The sequence below is a fragment of the Macaca nemestrina genome, chromosome 12 (assembly GCF_043159975.1).
Source record: "Macaca nemestrina isolate mMacNem1 chromosome 12, mMacNem.hap1, whole genome shotgun sequence".
NCBI classification, from domain to species: Eukaryota; Metazoa; Chordata; class Mammalia; order Primates; family Cercopithecidae; genus Macaca; species Macaca nemestrina.
Window position 1 is genome coordinate 9,839,033 of NC_092136.1, and position 23,114 is coordinate 9,862,146.

Consider the following 23,114-nt stretch of genomic DNA (forward strand, 5'->3'; position numbering starts at 1 on the left):
GTGTGCAACCTGGACACCTGTATCTGGCAGCTCTCTCAGCAAGTTCCATTTATTTGGCCGGTGCTAAGATCAGTTCACCCTGATACCTGCCCTGGGGGTGGGTCACATGATCATTCTCTTTTCACAGATGAGGGCTCTGTATGTGGTGGGGTGAGATTGGAACCTAGTCTCTGGTTGGCGTGGCTGAGTGAAGGTGTAAAGACATGAGCCTGGCAGGGAAAGGGAGGGGAACCATCTTGTTATTGGTTGGGCATAGCCGCCTGCACAGGCTCCTGTAGGGCTGGGGTAAGGTGGGGCAGGGAGAAGAGGAGTGAGCTGTGAAAGCTGCCTTCAGCCACAGCAGATGGCCATGGTGTCCACTCAGCTGCGGATGCCTGGCCTCTGCCATGCCAGGCCCTCGAGTTCGCCCAGCTCGCCTCCACCCTCTGATTGGAGAAGAGGCAACTCCTTTCCCAGGAGTCTTTGACTAAAGGGGCTCCATGCAGGCACAATTTCTAGAGCGAGGTACTTTCCACAGTGACAGCCTCTTGCCGATTGCCCTGGGCTGCTGTTGATTTCCTAGAATAATCCAAAGAAAAGCAGTGCTATGTGATGAAGTGGGTATGCACTTGGGGCTTGGGGCAGAATGACAGTCAAGTCTTATTGGGGGGTAAACTCTATGGTATTAGGCTTTTACTCCCTTCTGTGTCCTAAGCATGGGACAGTGCCTGAAACATAGTAGGTACACAACAAAAATCAATTAAATTAAAGAAAAAATGAAGTCCCATCTTCTCCGGGTCTCCACAGGTGTCCTTAGGCAAGTTATATAACCCTGCTGCATCTCAGTTTCCTTGGCAAAGAAATTGGACAGTAATAGCACCTCATGTGGTTGTTGCATTGATTAAATAAGGTGACATAAAACAATAAGAGCTCAGTATTATTACTATCATTGTGACCTCAGTCACCAGCAACCACATGTCCAGAGTGCTTGCTGCAAGCCTGGCATTTTCCCAGGCGCTTTAAAATAATAATTCCCTTAAACCAGAAAACAGCTCTGTGAGCCAGGCTGGGTTTTGTTTGTTTGGTTTTTTTTAAAAAACACCATTTTACAAAGGAAGAGGCTAAAGCCCACAGAAGTGGTTCTGGCTATAAAATGCAGCTAGGGAGTGCTCCCTCATCTCTCCCTCTCAAAGAACGGATGTGAGATGGCACAATCTGTTCTCTGAGGATTTGAAAAAACTCACTTGTTGATCTGTCTGGGCCTGAAATTCTTTGTGGGAAAATTTCACTAGGACACTTGAGACTATCTGTATCTTCCTTTGTCAGTTTTGCTGAGAGAGGTTAAGTCACTTGCCCAGGCAGGTGGGGAACGTGGGCCCAGGCAATCTGGCTGCCAAGCCTGGGCTTTCAACCGTTACATTTTCCTGCATGAGGTATGATCACCTTCTACCCATGAGACTTTGGATAAGTCACTTTTCTCTCTGACTCTAGTAATAGTATGGGGATAGTAATAGTACTTTTCTGCAGGATTGTTGGAAAGATTAAATGGTTTCAGAAACACAGGCTTTGATATTCTTGAGCCTTTGCCCTGGGCGGCCCAGGCCTGTCTCCATCTTGGCCCAGGAGGAAGCCCAGCCCTATGCCCAGGGGTCACAGGTCACTCACTGGCTCTCCAGGTCCTGGATAGTGTCAGGGAGCGGAAGTCCCTGGGTCTCCGGGAGGAAGAACGGCACAACCAGGCTGGAAGCAATGGAGATAACGCCATAGAGGAGAGGAGGCAGCAGGGGCAGGGCTTGGCGGCTCATCAGGATCAGGGGACCCATCATAGCCCCCAGTCGGCCCACCGAATGCAGAATGCCATCTGCTGTCATCCTGTGGGTGAAGGGGAGGGCCCAGATCCCCGTTATAGCTGGCCCTGTGGCAGGAAGACAGGTTGGTTGGGCCCATGGATGCCAGGGGAAGGAAAGCTGGGCTGAGAGAATTGCTCTCCTCAAAGCCTCCGCTAATGCCACCTCCTCCATGGAGCCTACCCAGATTTTCACATCTAGTGTTTCAGGGGAAATCTACAGGGTCCACCTCATTTTCCCTGCTCTTGGGCAACTTAAGGGCTTCTCCATGCTCCTGCTAGGCCACTGAGCTCCCAACTCAGGCTTTCCATATGATATCAACAAAACCAATAAATGCTTGTCCAAACAACAAATTTAAAAATGGACAAATGAGTGAGTGGTGGAAAGAACATTGGGCTAAAAGTCTGGAGAACTGGAGTCCAGTCCTACCCTTCTGCTGAGTCAGCCTTTCACCCCGAGCCTGTTTACCCAAATATCAAATGTGGGGGTGGCCTAGACTCTAGACCACTGGTTTTCCATCTGTGTTTTGTGATGCCCTTGGGCTCCAAGGAGGTGACTTGGGGCTCTCTTGGGGCAGGGAAGGAGTGGTGGGAAATGAGTTGACGGTCCCCACTGCGACCAGGGCAGATCTTGGTCTCCTTATCAGGGTTCTTGTAAGATTCCACCTGGACAGATGACTCTGTGGTTCAAAACGGTGTGAAAACACAGGCCCAGATGTCCCCAGGGCTCTGCTGTAGTGCTTCCGTCTGGGCCGAGACTCTCTGTGGGGAGGAGCTGTCCTGGGGGGGCCCTGAGCGGCCCTGGCTGCGCTTCCCCGACTACCAGGCCCTTGTTTACCCTCCCCACTGCCCTCCCAGGATGGCTCTGCTGGCCCTGGGGCATGGCCTGCAGCCCAGCTTACCGCAATGGCGTTGGGAAGAGTTCAGCCTTGTAGATGGAGAGGCAGGTTAGGCTTATCCCAAAACATCCCTTTCCCAGCACAGCAAAGACCACACGCAGGGTCTGCAAATCTGGGTACAGGAAGGGAGTGAGAGCGGGGTTTGCCCCGGAGGGTCCCCAGTCAGTGTGTGGCCAGCCAGCCTGGAGCAGAGGGGCCCCTGGGCTCCCTACAAGTCCCCAGCCCTGATGGCTTGGTGCGGGGCTGCCCTGGGCTGGGGTTGGGGGACGGAGCACAGGATGTGATATCACGGCAGGTGGGCCCGAGGGGCACAGGCAGAAACCCAGCCAGGTCTGGGGTGGCTGAGCCTGGCCGGCTGTGGAGGCTGCACTCAAAGCCTGCCCCCCGCAGCTCCTAGGGTCCCGAGGTGCCTCTTGCTGTGAAGGAGAGAGCGCCAGGCCCAGCCCATAGCAGCTTCCCTGCTGCCCCCAAGACTGCCTGTGTGGGGAAGGCAGAAGCCCTGCCTGGAGGCGGAGGTCTGGGCCACCTTTTGGCTGCAGGCCTGGCCTCCCCAGTGTGTTGTTCCCAGCAGGCACCTGAACTGCTGGGAGGGGCTCGCCGTTGCCAGTTTCCTTGCAGCTGCTCAGAACTTGGGCTCTCGCTGCAGCCTGCAGGGCCCCGGCCGCCTCCATCCTCACTCAGGCCTTCCCCTGCCAGCCGCAAGGCACCCTCCTGCCTTCCTTCCAGCTCTGCTGCCACCACAGGACGTGCGGCCCTGTCTTTTTCCCCCAGTCTCCCACCCTGAGCAATAAAAGGAGACATGAAGAGGGATTCCAGGTCCTCGCAGCCTCCCTCATTCAGAAAGAAGACAGGGAGGCAGCTCCCGGGGCCAGGGAGGGGATGTGGCCCCACGCTGAGAGCAGTAGGGTGGGAGGGGAAGCAGGGCCCTGTCCCACCACCCAGGCCTCCCACCTCACCTTGCGGCACCAGCATGTTGGCCAGAATGGCGAGGCCAGCCATGACCTGGGAACCTGCCTGGATGGTGCGGCGGCCAAGGAAACTGAGCAAGAGGGCAGTGGTGGCCCGGCCCAGGAAGTCCACAGCCCCGAAGAGGGCCTGGAGGAGGAAGATGTCACGGCCCAGGCTCTGCAGGTCGAAGACCAGCCCGTAGTAGGAGATCATTAGAGAGAAGCTGCGGGCAAGGCTGGAAGTCAGGTCCCGGCCCTGCCGGGGAGAGGGCGCCCCAACCGCAACAGCACCTCCCACCAGGAGCTGCCTGGAAAGACACGGCCTACCCCGGAGGACAATCCCGGGCTTGTCTCGGCCAGCCGTCCCAGAAGCCTGCTAAACTCAGGACACAACCCCAGGCTCAGGCTCTTCCAGAAAAGGGCAGGCAGGGTGGTGCCCCCATCCCTTCACATACGGGCTTTGGGTCAGGGGCAGTGATAGACTGGGGCATCGCCTCTCTGGCTCCCTGGCTGGGAGACTCTGCCCTCTTCAGGCTGGGACCAAGCCTGCCCTTGGGGGTCTCTGAGCTGCCCCTCACTTCCGGCCTAGCCCTCTCTGACTTTGATTCCAATAACCAATCACACCGTGCCAGTTCCTTTGTTTTGGAAGATGGGAATCATGGCAGGACGGGGCCTTTCGGGAGACCCTGGACTGCACTGCCCAGACCGCATTCAGGATGGAAAGCCTGTCCCCCAGCCCCTGGGAGTGCTGCCCCTCCTCTGGGGTGAGTAGCCTGTGACTGCTTCACAGGGCAGAGGGACCACCTAGAAGGGCCCCAGCTCCCATGCTCCCAGGGGCTGGGCCGGGCCCAGGCTATGGCTGCATCTCCCCTTCTCTTCTCTTCTCCATCTCAGGGTCTGCTTTCTGCCCACTCCCCTACCCACCGGCTCACGAGTAGCTGAATTTACAGTATTTAAATTCTCATGGTTTGGAGACCGGATTTGGATCCACAAATGGCTGCAAGGTAAAATTCTTCTCTGCCAAGTTTAAAATCTGTGCCCCTCCCTGCTCAACCCAGACACTCCTCCTAGCCCTCCCCTTAGGGGTCACCTGATTGCATCACCCAATAAACATTGGACAACACCAACCCAACCACAGCAGAGTAAAATCGCGATTCATGCACAAGCCGCAGCGTTTCATGAAGTTTATGTGAGTGACGTGAGAGTCACTTGGCTGATGCTCAAAAGCGGCCGACGCTGGAGCCTTGGACAGATAACAACTGGGTTAACAAGTCAAGACAAGAAAACCCACAAGGTCACCCGCTTCAAAGCCTCTGATTTGAATAACAAAGGTTGCAGAGCCGGCCCCTGAGGAATCCTGGAAGGTTTTCTTTTCTTTTTTTTAAACAGGTCCCGGGTGTTTGCAGCAAGAGCACTTCTTCTGATTTATCAGAAAATAATGGAAGTTTTTAAAAAAAGGCATTTGATCTATCTTTGTTCTAAGATTAGGAAATATTTGCCATCATAACCCACATGTGGTTAAATATAGCATAAAAGAAACGTTTTCCTAAGCTTTAATTTTATTTTAAGATAAAAGTCCCAGTCAAACCTGGTCCTAAGGTTTTTTTCTTTGCTCTGTCGTCCAGGCTGGAGTGCAGTAGCACAATCTCAGCTCAGTGCAGCCTCTGTCTCTTGGGCTCCAGTGATCCTCCTGCCTCACTTTTTTATTTTCAGTAGGAGATAAGAGGGTCTCACTATGTTACCCAGGCTGGTCTTGAACTCCTGGGCTCAAGCAATCCTTCTGCCTCAGCCTCCCAAAGTGAGGGATTACAGGCTTGAGCACCACGCCTGACTGGTCCTTGCTTTTTAATATGCTCTTTCGGATGTCAGCGGAACTGAATTTGTTTTAAGGGCCTTTTCCTGGGCCTAGATGACCTTGGGTCCTGGGGTGGGCCAGGGTCTGGTGGTGCGGGCCCTGGCGGTGACAGTACCAGTAAGCCAAGTGCTAGCGCAGCCCGGTTCCAATGCAGGCTCTATCATCTTGGGCTTGTTGCTTACCCCTCTGGGATCCCCGTTCCCCATCAGTGAAGTGGGGTTGCGTGGAGGGGTCAGTGAATGCGGGTTCACCCTCTAGGAGCATGGCCATACTCTCTAGGAAAGTGGTAAGTCTCTAATGCTGACAAGCAGTGGTACTCCTCGGCCACGGCTGGTCCCCTGGCTTTAGGGACCTTGACTCTGCCTCTGTCTTGGGACCTCCCTGGGACCTTGGGACCCCCAGCCTTTCCCTCTAGCTTCCTGCAGATGGCCGCCTCCAGACCCCACCAGTGCACAGTCCCTCTCTGGGGTCTGCCAGGACTCCTGCCTCCTGGGACTGCCTGCGTCCTGTCCCAGACAGAAATGCACCCCCTTGAGGCCTGCGGGTGCTGTTTCCCCCAGACACCCTGCCTCCTGCCTATCCCAGCCCTGCCTTGGGGAGGGACGCCAGGACGGCGTACTTCACCACCAGCATGGCGCAGCTCCTCCAGCGGAGCACGGGCACGCAGAACAGATCCAGCACCGACCGCGGCTCCTTTGCAGCGGCTGCCTCCTCCTCCATGCTGGACATCAGCACCTTCCGGGGAGAATGGGGGTACTGTGAATGGTAGGGCAATGGCCCCGCCCCATCCCCTGTGCCAGAGAACTGTCCAAGTGGCCAGAGTGACGGGGAGCCTGTCCTGCGCCTCAGCCTCTGGAAGCCGGATCTCTAGGGGAGGGGCAGGGATGGAGCAGAAAAAGTTCTCTCCAGGCCCTGGCTCTTCTGCAGGTTTGACTCAGCCCTGGTCCTCTCAGCTCTAGCTTGCCTCCTTCTGGAAGTCTTCCTTGATCCTCCCGCCCCATCTTCACTCTAATCTCTGGCAGCACCTGCTTCCTGAAAACAGCTACCTTCAAATAAGCACATTCTGTTTCCCCAGACACATCGAGAAGCCCCGTGAGGTGGGTGTGTGCCACGTGCGGGTGGAGGTGGTGGGGGATGGAGGTGACGGTGTGGGCGCTGTTGATAATGACAGTGCTGTTACGGATGGTGACGATGGTGGTGACGGTGGTGGAGATGTTTTGCAGAGATGGTAGCTGTGGGGTTAGTGATGGTATTGGTGGTGCTGGTGGTGATGGAGTGATGGCGGTGAAGGTGATGGTGGGTGTGGACGGTGGTGGTGCTTTTGGGGAGGGTATTGGGATTAGTGGTGGTGGTGGTGTCTGTGTGGAGGTGGTGATGGAGGTGTTGGTGGTGTCTGTGGAGATGCTGGTGGTGGTGCTGGTGGAGGTGGTGCTGGAGTGGGTGGTGCTGATGTTGGAGGCCACATGGACGATCCATCAGTGCACGTCTTGTCCCAGGTCAAGTCTCACAGACAGCAGCATCTCACCTCTATGGTCAAGTTCTTGGCCTCCTTGTGGCCATTTATCCTGGCCACCTTTCTGAGCTCCTGAAGCGCTTGGTCTGGTTTGCCCTTAATAATCAGCCACCGGGCGGATTCTGGCAGCCACCTGTAAGGAGGCAGGTGTGTAGCTGGGGTGCACGCTGGGCTCTCCCCCGGGGCGGGGTGGAAAGGTGCAGTGGCATAGACCCTTCAGCTGAGATGAGTGACGAGTAGGCAGATGCTTCTCTGCTGCTGCTGTCCAGCCAGGAGCCTGGCAGTCCCCGATGGTTTCAGAATAAAGCTGAGTCCCAGTGCCTGGCAGCCCACCTTCCCACCGGCCCAGATGGAGGTGGCTCACCTGGCTATTGGGGCCTGCCCACACAGCCAGGGCACAGGTGGCCTGGGCATGGGGTGTCCCTAGAGTTGGCTGCTTCACCAGTGATTCTGGGGCAATTTCTAGGATAGAAAGGTCACTTAGTACTGTTTTTTTTTTGTTTTTTGTTTTGGAAATGGAGTCTCGCTCTGTCACCCAGGCTGGAGTGCAGTGGCGCAATCTTGGCTCACTGCAACCTCCGCCTCCCAGGTTCAAGTGATTCTCCTGCCTCAGCCTCCCAAGTAGCTGGGACTACAGGCATGCACCACCATGGCTAATTTTTTTATATTTTTAGTAGAGACTGTGTTAGCCAGGATGGCTCGATCTCCTGACCTCGTGATCTGCCCGCCTCAGCCTCCAAAGTGCTGGGATTACAGGCGTGAGCCACCACACCTGGCCTGTTTTATTTATTTATTTATTTTTTAAAGCACATTTAAAACATTCTCAGGCAGAACCAGGTGATTTTATAAAACCAGTCTGTTTCTCCCCAACCTCAGGGGCAGATGGGCCAGAAGCATTTTGCTGGTGGAAGGGATGGGATCTGCCCAGCCCACCGGCTCTCAGCCCTGTTTGCAGGGAAGCTAAGAAGGACTTCCGGAGGCAGTTTGACGTAGTGGTGAAGAGTTAGCCTGCCGGGGTTCAAATCCTGCCTCTGACATTCACCGGCTGTGTGTGACCCTGGGTGAGTGACTAACCTTGCTAGGTCTCGGTCCTTCATTTGAAAATGGCGGTAATGGCATCATCTTCCTTATTAGAAGATATGTTAGTAAGCATCTGGTACACACCTGATCAGTGTGGCAGGGATGGCCTAATTATTGTAAGAGATGGCCTTCCTCTTCACTTATTGATCTGTGTATGAAACGTAAGCTCCATGGGGCCCCTGGTTTTTGCCTGTTTTGTTCACCTGTGTGTCCCTAGCACCTAAGACCCTCTGCACCTATCTGTCTCCTTCCTCAGTGCCAATCCAAGGAGGAATTTCCAGACATCACGGATTTTTGCAGCCCCTAAAACTGTAGTGACAACGATCTATTTTCATATCCAATGTTGGTCCGCACTGTATGTGAAGGAGTGAAGCTGGTGGGTGGGGGCTGTGCAAGCGTTGGGGAAGGACGATGCCCACAGCCTCAGCCCGGGGGACGGTGGCGGTGGGGCCTGAGGGACTGGGAGAGCGGCTGCTTCCACTGTGCCTGAACTTTGGCCCAGTTCCCCTGGATCTTCCAGTTTTTCCAAAGAAGGTAAAAATACTGCTTTTGTTTGTTTTAAAAATCTTCTGATTTTTAAATGTTAGCAACTAGTTACAAATATATTTTTTAGATTACCATTTGAACCAATGCTGTGCCAGTCCATCTTGGCCTGTCTGGGCTAGATGGGAGCCACAGACCTTGGGCTGCAACACTCAGCCTAGGACTGCCAATCTCCAACGTCCCTCCCCAGCGAGGGCCCTGCTCACGCCACGGCCCTTCTGTGGCACTGCATGGTTCTGGACCTCCTGCCAGCCAGAGAAGTGAAAGTGAAGGGACGCCCTCCCACCCTGGGTCTCCTAAGGAAAAGGTCCCACATCATACTGACCAGGATATCAGGGAGATGGCAAAAAAGGGCACTGATGCTGCCAGCTGGAGGGTCCTCCAGTCCCGCAGGGCAAATGCCAGGCCACCCAGTGCCGCCTGGCCTGCGCTGAAGGCACATCCCACCACCGTCATGGTGGCTGCCCTCCTGCTGGTCATGGTCCACTCCACCACTGCAGGATGCAGACACGTGCAGGTGAGGCCTCATGCGGCGGCCTGAGCCCCATGCTCTCCTGCCACCCCCGCCCCCATGGCAGCAGAGCTGGGCACTCACTCAGTGTTAGTGAACTCAGAAGGATGCCGGCCATCCCAAAAGCGGCCACGAACCGCAGGCCGCAGTAGATGACAAGTGTTGGGGCAAAGATGGTGCTGGTGCCCGCCACGGCCAACTGCAGGCAGCACCAGCTCAGCATCGGCTTCCGCCCAAACCTGTCAAAGGAGAGAAGCACACGGGGCCTGGAGAGGGGCCCCTGAGGACGTGGATATGTGGTCAGGCACTTGCCTTCTGGGAGTTCGACAACGCCAGGGGGTCTCCTGCAGGAGGCTCATCTTTCTTGGAACTTTTAGGGGTACACTCAGAGTGTTTTTGTTATAAAAGTGGCAGTACCTTGCCACGGGAGGGTGCAGTTCGGTCTCAATGTTTAAGAACATAGGGTTTGGGGCCGGGCACAGTGGTTCATGCCTGTAATCCCAGCACTTTGGGAGACTGAGGCTGGAGGATCACTTTAGGCCAGGAGTTCAGGACCAGCCTGGGCAACATAGTGAGACCTCAGTCTCTACTAAATAAATTTAAAAAATTAGCCAGGCGTCTGTGGTCCCAGCTACTTGGGAGGCTGAGGAGGGAGGATGGCTTGAGCCCAGGAGTTCAAGGCTGCAGTGAGCTATCATCACGCCTCTGCACTGCAGGCTGGACAACAGAGTGAACCTCTGTCTCTAATAAATAAATAAAAAAGAACACAGGTTTGGGCATCAGATGCCTGGGTTTGAGACCCAGCTCTGTCCTTCCTGGGTGACCCTGAGCATGTGACTCAACATCTCTGAGCCTCAGTTTCCCCATCTGTAACACAAGGGCATCCATAAGGACATGCCTCACAGGGCTGCTATGAGAATCAAGACACTGGGCAAGGGGCTGGGGAGTGAGGAGGCTGAGACTTTGCAAGGCACTGCTCTCATCTGTGTGCTGTGAAAGGGGTGCTCATGGGGCGATGCAGAGCCCTCGGCCCTGCCCAAGTGTCCTGGGCCGCAGTGGCCTCCAGGCTGGCTGAGCCTGAACCGGAGACTGCATTTAGTGCCACTCAAGCCCGTGCTGCTCAGAACGGAGATGCGAGGTGGACCTTGGCCATACCTGTCTGAGCAGCATCCAGGAGCAAGGACACTCGCTTCATCCTCACGACAACTGCGTGGGCAGGTGCGAGGCCCCACTGCTGGGGGGAAACTGAGGCCCAGAGAAGGGAAGAGATCTACCTTGTAGAACAAGACTGGGTGTGGTAAGACTGGGATTCAGACCCAGGTAGTCAGACCCCAGAGCCAGTAGGGTGGTGGCAGGAGGGAGCGGGAAGGCAGTCCTCCATTCCTAAAATAATGACTGACTGCATGTCTGCCACGGTGCTGAGCTGGGCTCTGGGGCACAGTCCCTGGGTTCCTGTGTGCTTGTGGGGACATGGACAATAAACAAGACTTAAGCCAGCCAGTCATGGTCAGAGCCAGGCACGGTGATGAGGGAAGCAAGGAGGGGCTGGGATAGTCATGCCTGGGGCTGGGCAGGAGTCTCTGGCTCCGTGGCCTGGGAGGGCCTCCCCAAGGAAGAGCATTGAGCTGTGGCCTGTGTGTGGGCACCAGGCAGCATGGGCAGGAGCTTCTGGGTGAAGCACAGTCACTGAGGCGCTCTGCAGGGGTGCAGGGAGTTCCAGGAGGAGGCTGGTGGAGCTGGGGGTGGGAGGAAGCCCAGCGCAGGGCAGGGGGTGGGCAGAAAGGGACTGTCCTCAGTGCAGTGGGGCCCTTGGAGGACTTCCGGCCAGCTTTTATCGACCTCCAAGATTTTGCAAAGTCACTCAGTGCTGTGGCAGCGTGGACGGCCACTGTAGAGGACACCTGCGAGGGGTTGCAGCCTGCCTGGTGGGAGGAGATGGTGGCTCAGGCAAGGGGATGCTGTGGCAGGGAGGGGCTTGGCCTGAGTGTGTCCTGGAGGAAGAGCCAGGAGAGTGTGGGGTGAGGAAGGGAGGCCGGGGACAGCGCAGGTGCAGAGGGGCCCATGGGTCGAGGGTCCATGTCCTCTGATGGAGGCTGCTGGGGGAGTGAGCGGGGTGGCGAGGAATCAGCAGCTCAGCTCCCACAACAGGAAGAGAGGGAGGAGGGGGAGCAGGAGGAGGGGGAAGGGGAACAGCTTCCTGGGAGGTGGAAGGAAAACCAGCAGTGAGGATGTTCTGGAAGCCAAGAGAAGAAAGTATGTCACAGAAAACGCTTCTTCCCGCCAGCAGGCCTGGGTTCAGTGTCACCTGGTATGAGACATATCCAGTCCTGCCGGCCGGCCCCGGCGTGCCCATCACCTGTGCCCTGTTCCCTAGCCCCCCCACGTTCCAAGGTGGCCTAACTTACTCACCTGTGTCCTGATCCCTGCTTGGCTCCAAGCTGGGGAAGAGCAGGCACTTGTCTCCCAGCCTCCCTACCGCCCCTTCCCCCATCTCTGCTGGGGGTGTCCCTTGCACCTGGCCAGTGTTTGGCCCACGTGAGGCTTCTGGAAAGGCTTTGAGACTGGGGGACAAAGGACAGAGGAGAGGAGGATGGGGAGCCAGGATAGCTCTGAGGCACAGGGTCCAAGCACGGCCACATGGAGGAGGCCTATGACCATCTGGCTGGAGTATGGAAGAGGGAATGGGGGCAGTGGGAGATGGTCTGGGGTGACCTCCCTGTGAGGGGAACCAGGCCAGGGTCTGGGGCGACTTGCTGAGGTGGGGACCCGGAACAGTCTGTGGGTTGTTGGGGATGGCCAGGGGAGGGAAGAAACAGAGGAGGCAGGAGGGAGATGGAGGGGGGGATGGGGTGCTCGCCTGACATTTCTGAACCTTCTGCCCCATAGTCTTCAACTCTGTTTTGAGGGAGCTGGGAGCTGGGAGGAGCGGAGGCACTCACCGATAGGAGACGAGGCCCCAGATAAAGGAGCCCACCAGGATTCCAGACATGAAGATGGACTGGCTCAGGGGCTTCAAGCCCTGGGAGCTGCACACCAGGTCCCACTGCAAGAGGAGGGTGCAGTGGCTCAGCTCGGGGGGTGTGGAATCATGGGGCTGGGTGTGGCCGAAGAACACCTGGCCAGCCTGAGCCCTTGGGGCTAGCCACCCACACTAGGGTCCCTGGACTCCCAGTGCCAGGTCACAGAGGTAGAAGGGACCTGCTGACCATGGGGCTACAACCCCCACGGGAAGCCCAGCTGCAGGACAGAGTGCGGCCTGGCTCTGTGTCCGCCAGCCGTGTGGCGGCCTCTCCACGGGGCCCGGTGGCCCCTCATGCAGAGGACAGACTCTAATGGGCAGCCGGGCCTTGAAGGGGCAGAAGTGGTATGAAAATGAACAATTTCTGGGTAAAAAGAAGTGTGGCAGGCAATGTGTGGCTGTGTCTGGCAGTACCTGGCAGGGGTGGGCAGTGAGGTGGCAGGCAAGGTGGGCAGTGGGAGGCAGGGGCAGGGAATGGCTGGCAGGGGTGATATGACAGGTTCGGCTTCCACCTGTACTGAGTGCTGGGCAGGTGGATGTGGCAGAGCCACTGCCTCTGCTGGGCTATCGTCTCCTCTAGAGACGGAGCCATGACCTGGTCCTCTCATCAGCAGTGAGGGTGACTAGAGAGAGCTTGGCACAGTTCGCTGGGATTTTTACAGTGGCTCCAGCCCAGGGCCCATCATCCTTTGCCTGAACACCTCACACCCGTCCCCAAGCCCGTCCTCCACTGAGGCCCGACAGCTCCCCCACCTCTCTCTTTCCCCTCCCACCTGGGCAGCTGCAGTAGCCTCCAGCGGGTCCCCCATGCCCTCACAGAGCTTGTCCACCATGCAAAGTGACCTCTTGAAAATGCAAGTCAGACCAAATCACTTCCATGCTCCAAACCCTCCAATGAGGATGATGATGATGAGGTTCTTTGCATTTAAAAGAAAATTCCAGGCACAATGGCTCATGCCTGTAATCCCAGCACTTTGGAATGCCGGGGCTGGAGGATCCTTTCGGCTCAGGAATTCGAGACCAGTCTGGGCCATGTAGTCAGACCTCGTATCTACTAAAAATTTTAAAAATTACGCCAGGCGTGGTGGCTCATGCCTGTAATCCCAGCACTTTGAGAGGCCGAGGTGGGTGGATCACCAGAGGTCAGGAGTTCAGGACAAGCCTGACCAACACAGTGAAACCCCTTCTCTACTAAAAATACAAAAATTAGCCAGGAGTGGTTGTGCATGCCTGTAATCCCAGCTACTCGGGAGGCTGAGGCTGGAGAATCGCTTGGACCTGGGAGGCGGAGGTTGCAGTGAGCTGAGATTGCGCCACTGCACTCCAGCCTGGACAATACAACAAGATTCAGTGTCAAAAAAAAAAAAAAATTAGCTGGGCATGGTAGTATGCACCTATAGTCCTAGCTACTGGGGAGGCCAAGCCATGAGGATCATTGGAGGCTGGGAGTTAGAGGCTGCAGTCAGTCATGTTTGCGCCACTGCACTTCAGCTTGGGTGAGAGAATGAGACTCTGTCTCAGAAAAAAAAAAAAAAAAGAGAAAGAAAATCTCACTTCCAGAGCATGCCCCCGCACCTGCTTCTGGCCCCTCAGCACCTGTGCCCAGATGCACTGGGCCTTGTTCAGCTCCTTCAAATCCCAGACATGCTTCTATGCACGACCTTTGCTCTGTGGGGCTCCTGACCTTCACCGATTCCTCCCCTCACCATCCAAGTCTCAGTGTCAATGTTGCCTCTTTGGAGAGGCCATCCCCAACCATCTGCCTGAAGGAGGCTGCCCCTCCTCGCCCCTCGAAACCTTGCTTTTGTCCCCCATGCAGACTGCCGGGATTGAATCAGGCTCCAGGACACTGTAGTTGTGAAGCCTGGGACAGCCCCTTAACCTCTCTGTGTTTTCCTTTTCTCTGTTATTAAATGGGGACTGTCATAGGATCCATCCCACAAGACTGTGGCGAGGTTGTGGCAGCAGAGACCCATTGGAAATGTGTTTGCCACTTCGCAGGTGCAGCGCAAGGGCTGGCTTTGCTGCTAGGAGGGGTTTAGATGTCAACTGAGTGAAGTCACCAGTGGAATGGATGCTTCTTGAAGGCTCCCTGCTCATCTTGGAACCGGAGCCCTGATCCGAATCTGGCCCATCATCACCAATCAGGAAATGGGTGTGGGGTGACCAGAAGTCTTTGCTTGGCTAAACTTTAGTCAGGTTCCTGAACCTTCTCCTGGGCCCATCTGGGCGCTTCCTCATAAAATCCAGTTTTAGCAAAGGACCCTGCTGAATCAGTTTAGCAAGAATCCCCTCTGACTCCAGCCTCGATATCCGATCCGGTTCCTCATCCTCCACCCACCTCTAGGGTGATGTCTGGTCACCCTGGCCTGTCTCAGCAAGAAGCCTGTTGGGTCAGTTCAGCCAGATCCCCCCTTACCCCTGACTTCCCCTGCAGCTGAGTTGCCTGGGGTCATGGCTGATGGGTCAGCAGGGCCGGGACCAGACGAGGCTGGCGAATGTCCAGGTGCCAGCATTCAGAGGTGCCCGTCCAGGTGACCCCGCACTTCCAGGAGCCTGGGTTGGCCCCATCTGTAGACTGATCCCCGCCGCCCACTCCCCTGTGTGTGGCTGACGAGGGGCTGAGAGGCTCGAGAGTGAGCAGGGCCTGAGGAGGCGGGTCCCTCCCAGGACTGGACCTTGGAGTCCAACCAACCTGATCCATGACTCTGACCTCCACTCGAGTGGCTCTGGGGGAGGCCCTACCTTGGCCACGATGGTGGAGGTGAAGACGCTGCGGTCATAGACCCAGCCGTCCACACACGGCTCCGTGTCGGCCTCACTCCAGCTGGTGGCCGTGGCATTGGGGTCCAAGAGCTGCCACTGTGGCTGGCGGAAGCGGCGGCATTGGTGGGGCTCCCAGTTGGGGCCTGGCGGGATGGAGATGGTCAGAAGGGCCTTGAGAGTCATGTTTGCGGGAACTGCAGAGCCGTTGTCCAGCATGTGTGTCCAGCATCGGTGGCCTGGGACAGCGGCTGAGAAGTTCTCCAGGAGCATCTGGGAAGGTATCACGAGGCAGGGGAGGATGAAGGTGAGGACCTGCAGGGTCTGGAAGAGGCCCATGCCTCCGGCTTGCTCCAAGAGCTTTGAGAATGCCATGAACAGAGCTGCCTCGGCTGAGCGGACAGCTGACCTAACTGCTGTTTGGAACTGGTTACAGCCACAAGATCCAGGGCCACCAGGACCTTCTGCCCTCCTACCCCTCGGCTGGGTTGAGGGTGGAGCACTGTCCAATAGGAGCACTGTCCAATAACCAGTTGAGTCGGTCCCAGGAAGCCCTGTGATGCCTCCGGGAAATTCCTCCTTCTCTTGTTTCCAGGAGTGACTGCGGATGCCCCAGCGCTCTGTGGAGGGGGTAACGGGACTAAGCTCACTCTACTCGGGCTGCCTGGGGCATCCGAGCTACCCACCAAGTGTGGACCAGAGGGCTGAGCCACCTTCCGAGTTCTCCAGCACCAAAAGTGAAAGTCAGGCAGATTCTATTAAAAAAAGACAGGGTGCTTTGATGTTACTGAATTACAGTTTGGAAGAAATATCAACTGGGCTGTTGCCTCACTGAGTTGGTTAAAGTTTAATCTCAGCGTGGGCTTCTGAGTGAGGAAGGCAGTTCATGTCTCAGGACCTGAGGCCTCAGCCACTCCCCACTGGCCAGTTGATCTCATTCTTAAATCTTTAGAACCTTCTACGTGAGGCCCTTTAAATCAGAAAACGGTCAGCCTAAACTTCATCCCTCCTGACAATTGTTCAAGGCTCTGAAGCCAGATGTGCGGCCTGGGAAGGGCCTTCCCTAGCTGGGGAGATGGTGCAGGTGGGCGTGGGAGAGGACGTGGGGTGGGCATGAGCTGGCAGGAGGGCCCAAGTCTGTGCTCTTTTCTTTCCTGATGTGAACCTCCTACCAGGCAGTGCCGGGGAGACCAGCTTGCAGACTCACTATTTCGGGAAGCTTCTATTCCGAGGTTTTAGGTTGCCTTTATTAGACAGTAAGCTCCCCCAGTGGAAACCATGGCTACCATTTCCTGGCTTCTCTTTGAAGCCCCTCGTGGGCCCGCAGCTGAGCAGGCGGGCAGTTGGGGAAGTGAGCAGAATCACGACGCTGTGACCCAGCCTCTGAGGCCAGCCCCGTTTCCAGGCTCTGCGCGAGGTAGAGTGAAGCCAGCCCTCCCCCATGGCCATCTGGGTGGTGCCTCTTAGTGTGCTGAGCTCTGGGCTGACCTCACTGCCTGCACCCCTTCCTTCACTCCTTGTGGCAGCCCAGCAGAGAAACAAGATAAATTCCCTTAAACAAGGAAACCGAGGCTCAGAGAGGACAAGGCAGCTCGCCCAAGGTCACTTGCCACAGTCCAGATCGGAGCCAGACGCCACAGCCTGAGCTTTCTCCGCTGCCCCTGGGCAGCTGCTGTGTGGTCTCCAGCCTGTCACGGACCAAATCCTGGCCAAAAGCTAGAATTCAGGATTTGGGTCAGAATGAGGGCCAGCCCGAAGTCACTTCCCAGAGCGCGAGAGGGAAGCGGCTGAGTCAGTTCCGGAAAGAAGTCCGAGAAGTGCTGGAAGTGTGGGTGAGGTGTGGGAGGGTGTCTGGACCCTGAACCTCTGAGAACCTCCCTGGAGGGCTTGGGGAACTCGGCCAGGATGGAGGCTGGCCAGGAAGCTGGGGAGCCGGATTCTAGGCCTGGGCTTCAAAGCTGGGGCTCCTTCCGTCTTTGGCCTCTCCAGGCAGGAAATCGTTACGAATTTTAAAATCGCAGAGAGGGACTGGGGGAGGTGGAGAACCAACCCAAATTAAAGCCCAGGAGGCCGCAGGAGAGGGACTCCTTGGACAGAGCCCCGTCCAAAACAACCCAAAGGCCTAATCTAACGTGCAAAGAATTGCACCCTATTCCTGTTTTGAGCAAGCACCGTGCTGTTGGGGGTAGGCCTGGCCCTGAGACGTGGCCTTCCGTGGTGGCCTCCTCTCTCTGGCTCCTGGCTTCTCGCCTGCGGAGTGAAGTGTGTTGCTGTGTTGGTGTTTGCAAACCTCAGCATGTGCCAGAAGCCACTGGGGTGCTGGCTAGAACGCGGTTTCTTGAGCGTCTGCTGCAGGGTGGGCTGGGCCCAGGAGTGCACGTTTTAAAGTAAGTCCCCAACTGATTGCACCACACCGGGCCCGGGCCTTGCTTTGAAAATCTCTGGGCTGGAGGTGGCTGCCGGAATCCAAGGTGTCCAGGAAGCCCTTCGATTCTTTCTCCTTCCTCCGTCCATATGCTTTCACGTTTTTTCTTCTTCCCTGCCCTTTGCCTGTCATGGACACCCCTAGGCTTTGCTTACAGCAGAAGGTCAAACCTCCTGGACCTGCCAGAAGGCTCCCGGAATCTCCAACTGACTTTCCGCTTCCAGGCCAAGGAATTTTTCATTTGTATTTTCTGTTTTTCTGGGGCTGCTGGGGGCAGGGCTTGGTGCAGCTGCTCTGCCACCTGGCGGTCACACCTGGGACTGTAGCCTTTCCCAAACTAGGCACATCTTGCCCAGGTGCCCATCCCTCAAGGGTCCTCAGGCAGGGGTGGGGAGAGAAGGGCTTGGGGAGGAAGGCAGGCAGCCCCCGATTATAGTCATCAAGCCCTCTGGGGTGCCTCATTAAATTAATTTGTGTAACATAAACCCCTGTTATTCATAGAACTAGAGTTGCTGTGGAGTTGACCTTCCTAGCCCAGGTTTCCCATCAATTAAACCAAAGGCCAGCATGGCCACCAAATGACCTTAGGTGGTTGCCTTCCCTGCTGTGAACTTCAGTATCTCCATCTGTAAGATAGGGCCTTCCATTTAAGGTAGTAAGATTAAATGAGATAATTAATGGGCCTGACAATAAATACTAGCCACCACAATCACCATCACAACAATCACTACCACCATCACTACCATCACCATCACCACAATCACCACCACCATCACCACCATCACCATCACCACAATCACCACCACCATCACCACCATCACCGTCACCACAATCACCACCACCATCACCGTCACCACAATCACCACCACCATCACCACCATCACTGTCACCACAATCACCACCACCATCACCGTCACCACAATCACTACCACCATCACCACCATCACGTCACCACAATCACTACTGCCATCACCGTCACCATAATCACTACCACTATCACCACCACCATCACCGTCACCACAATCACTACCACCATCACCACCACTATCACCGTCACCACCGTCACCATCATCATTACCATCACCGTCACCACCGTCACCACCATCACCATCACCATCACCACCACCGTCACCACCATCACCATCACCACCATCATCACCATCACCATCACCACCACTATCACCACCATCACCACCACCACCATTACCACCACCATCACCACCACCATCACCACCATCACCACCACCACCACCACTATCATCATTACCATCACCATCACCACTATCGCCACCACCATCACCATCACCATCACCACAATCACCACCACCATCACCACCACCATCACCACCATCACCGCCATCAGCACCACCACCATCACCACTGCCACTATCATCATTACCATCACCATCACCACTATCACCACCACCATCACCATCACTATCACCACCATCACCACCATCACCACCATCATCACCACCGCCACCATCACCATCACCACAATCACTACTACCGTCACCACCACCATCACCATCACCACCATCACTATCATCATTACCATCACCATCACCACCACCATCACCATCATCACCACCATCACCATCACACCATCATCACTATCACCACCACCATCATCATCACCATCACCACCATCACCACCATCACTATCATCACCATCACCACCATCATCATCATTGTCACCATTACCACCACCATCATCACTATCACCACCACCATCATCACCATTACCACCATCATCCCCACCATCACCATCACCACCACCATCACCATCACCACCACCATCATCACTATCTGCACCACCATCATTACCATCATCACCATCACCACCAACACCACCATCACCACCATCACCATCACCACCACCATCACCACCACCACCACCACCATCACCACCACCATCATCATCACCACCACCATCACCACCATCATCACCACCATCACCCTCACCACTACCATCATCACCACTATCAACACCATCATCACCATCACCACCATCACCACCATCACTATCATCACCATCACCACCATCACCACCATCATCATCATTGTCACCATTACCACTACCATTATCACTATCACCACCGCCATCATCACCATTACCACCATCATCCCCACCATCACCATCACCACCACCATCACCACCACCATCATCACTATCTGCACCACCATCATCACCACCATCACCTTCACTATCATCACCATCATCATCATCATTACCACCACCATCATTACTACCACTGTCACAACCATCACCATGACCACCATCACCACTGCCATCACCATCACCACCATCACCATCACCATCACACCATCACCACAACCATCACAGCAGACCCATCGTTCTTCCTTTTTTTCTTTTCCAGTTGAAGCTGCAGTATTTCAGATCCAACTGGAATCACAGGGATTTCTTGTTTGACTCCTCCCTGAAATCCTGGAAGAATCTGGAGTCGGCAGAAGGTGAGGCTCTTTCTTAGTTTCATACTGCTGTAGGGACAGGGCTCTCCAGGGTCTCAGATCCTGACTCCAGTTTGATTGCTTTTTCCACTGTACCCTTGTAAAGATGCCCAATGATCCATCAGAAAGTCAAAGAAACATTAACCATAAAATATCAAATTATCCTCCTGCTCCAGAGAACAGGCCACACCTCACTGAACAGGAGATATTGATGAGCCACATAAGGCCAAAAGCAGATCTCACCTCTTCAGTTATTTAATTCCTCTTTGAGGGACATAAATTTGGGGACTACTCCCTCCTCCACCAATAACACTACAAACTTAAATCATTTTTCTTCGCTTTTGAACTCCTCTTCAATTCACTGCCCAGCAGCAGCTTAGAGCTCTTAGATCTTATTATGCCTTATAAGAACTCATTTTTGCGAATCTTCCTAAATTCACCCACGTGCCTTTTTGCAGGGAGGGAGGATGATAGGAACCTCCTTAACTCAATTTTCTTGTCTTTTCTTAAAGTGTACATGTTGCAAAAATCACAGAATCATGTGAGGAATGAAAGGAAGGCCCCCTTTTTCCACCCTGACTCCAACAGTCCCACTGCTCAAAGGACCCCAGGTAAAACACCTATTTAAAACACCTATGTATTTAGAAATATGTCAACATAAATCATTATAATTAGTCATTTATACCTGAGAAGTCTTGATGTATACGATAACAACCAAAATGATCTCAAAGTATGTAAAATGGCAAGTAAAAGTCCTTTTCTCCTCTAATCCCCAACTGCCTGGGGCAACTGCCACCAACAAGTTATATTCTTCCAGAAAAATCATAATGTACCTTCAAACACATTCTTAAAGTTTTAAAATTGTTCAATAGGTAGTAAATTCACATCGTTCAAAAATAGAAAACTTACGAACATGTGTAGAGTGAAGAGGCTCTCTCCCATCCCACCTCCACCCACCTTCAGGGAACCATTTTTAGTTTCTTGTGCATCCTTCCAGATTTTCTTTCTGAAAATATAAGCGAGGGGAGACGCACATTCTGATTTTACTCCTTTTACACAAAGGTACTCTTCCCCTTTGCGTTGATTTCCCACAACAGTGTACCTCGGACGCCTTTCCTCGTGCTTTGTGACCATCCTCCTTCCCATTTCACTGTAGCATGGTAACCCCCTGTATGGATTTACCATCACACATTTAACCGCCCTCCCGTTCATGGTCACTTGGATTGTGTCTAAAATTTTGATTTTTTGTTTGTTTGTTTGTTTGTTTTTTGAGACAGAGTCTCACTTTGTCCCCTAGGCTGGAGTGCAATGGCATGATCTCGGCTCACTGCAACCTCTGGGTTCAAGTGATTCTTCTGCCTTAGCCTCCCAGAGTGCTGGGATTACACGCACCTGCCACCAAGCCTGGTTAATTTTTGTATTTTTTGTAGAGATGGGATTTCATCATGTTGGTCAGTCTGGTCTCGAACTCCTGACCTCAGGTAATCTACCTGCCTCAGTCTTCCAAAGTGCTGGGATTACAGGCGTGAGCCACCTTGCCTGGCCCTAAAATTTTGATATTTCAAAAATTTTTTTTTTTTTTTTTGAGGCGGAGTCTCGCTCTGTCGCCCAAGCTGGAGTGCAGTGGCCGGATCTCAGCTCACTGCAAGCTCCGCCCCCCGAGTTTACACCATTGTCCTGCCTCAGCCTCCCGAGTAGCTGGGACTACAGGCGCCTGCCACCTCGCCCGGCTAGTTTTTTGTATTTTTTAGTAGAGACGGGGTTTCACCGTGTTAGCCAGGATGGTCTGGATCTCCTGACCTCGTGATCCGCCCGTCTCGGCCTCCCAAAGTGCTGGGATTACAGGCTTGAGCCACCACGCCCGGCCTCAAAAAATATTTTTAAAACTATGAAAAAAAGCTCCATATCACTGATCACTAGAGAAATGCAAATCAAAACCACAGTGAGAAACCATCTCACACCAGTCAGAATGGCTATTGATTAAAACAGAAAACAACAGATGCTGGCAAGGTTGTGAAGAAAAAGGAATGCTTATAAATCGCTGGTGGGAGTGTAAATTAGTTCAACCCATTGTGCAAAGCAGTGTGGTGATTCCTCAAAGAGCTAAAAACAGAACTACCATTCAACCCAGCAATTCCATTACTGGGCATATACTTAGAGGAATGTAAATCATTCTACCATAAAGACACATGCACATGTGTGTTCATTGCAGCACTAGTCACAATAACAAAGACATGGAATCATCTAAATGCCCATCCGTGGTAGACTGGATAAAGAAATTGTGCTACATATACACGTGGAATACTATGCAGCCATTAAAAAGAACAAGATCATGTCTCTTGTGGGAACATGCGTTGAGCTAGAGGCCATTATCCTCAGCAAACTAATGCAGGAACAGAAAACCAAATACCACATGTTCTCATGTATAAGTGGGAGCTAAATGATGAGAACTCATGAACACAAAGAAGGGAACAACAGACAACACTGGGGCCCACTTGAGAGTGGAGAGTGAGCAGAGGGAGAGGAGCAGGAAAGATAACTATTGGGCACTGGGCTTAGTACCTGGGTGATGAAATCACCTGTACCAACAAACCCCATGACATGAGTTCCCCGATGTAACAAATCTTCACACGTACCCCCAGAACCTAAAATAAAAGTTAAAACATTATTTAAAATGCTCGGATGAATAACTTTACATACATAATATTTCAAATGTTTGTTAGTATGTCTGTAGAATAAAATTCCAGAAGTGGGATTGCTTCCTTGAAGGGTGAGCGAGCCGTGGTTTTGAGAGGCAACCCACTGCCCTCCCCAAGGACATAGTCGTGTATCCTGTCCCCAGCTCCTTAACTCAGAAAGCCAGTGTCACAGTTGTGGGGTTTTCCCAATATCATGGATAAAAAGTGCTTTCTCAGTGTAGCTTTACTTTGCATTTCTATTCTTATGAGTGAGGCTGAGCACTTTTTAATATATTTGAGATGCATTTGTATTTCTGTTTTTCTGTTATTTCTTCATATCCCTTACCTATTTCAATTGTAGGTTATTTCCTTACCAATATCTACAAACACTTTATAAACTAGGGAGACTGGAATTTTTTTTTTTTTTTTTTTTTGACAGAGTCTCACTCTCTCACCCAGGCTGGAATGCAGTGGTGCATTCGGGACTCACTGCAGACTCAACTTCCCAGGCTCAAGCGATCTTCCCACTACTGTGGGAGAGGGAGTAGGTGGTGCATATCTGTAGTCCCAGCTACTTGGGAAGC

The 23,114-nt window shown here is 53.9% G+C and overlaps 1 protein-coding gene across 2 annotated transcripts; it reads right to left on the reverse strand.

Moving 5' to 3' along the window:
* Positions 1 to 217: 217 nt before the first annotated feature.
* LOC105469523 (solute carrier family 22 member 11) lies at positions 218 to 15,721 on the reverse strand. 2 transcript variants are annotated; one of them, XM_011720640.2, is made up of 10 exons: positions 14,938 to 15,721; positions 12,113 to 12,216; positions 9,258 to 9,412; positions 8,988 to 9,156; positions 7,052 to 7,172; positions 6,146 to 6,261; positions 3,681 to 3,895; positions 2,728 to 2,836; positions 1,645 to 1,894; positions 218 to 558 (listed from the first exon to the last, which is right to left on the reverse strand). In XM_011720640.2, exons 1-9 carry the CDS (start codon positions 15,328 to 15,330, stop codon positions 1,669 to 1,671), a joined length of 1,608 nt encoding a protein of 535 aa, XP_011718942.2. In that variant the 5' UTR covers positions 15,331 to 15,721; the 3' UTR covers positions 218 to 558; positions 1,645 to 1,668. The 2 variants fall into 2 exon arrangements, with proteins under 2 accessions (XP_011718942.2, XP_011718941.1); XM_011720639.3 differs by having other exon boundaries at positions 1,645 to 1,851; positions 14,938 to 15,720.
* Positions 15,722 to 23,114: the final 7,393 nt, after the last annotated feature.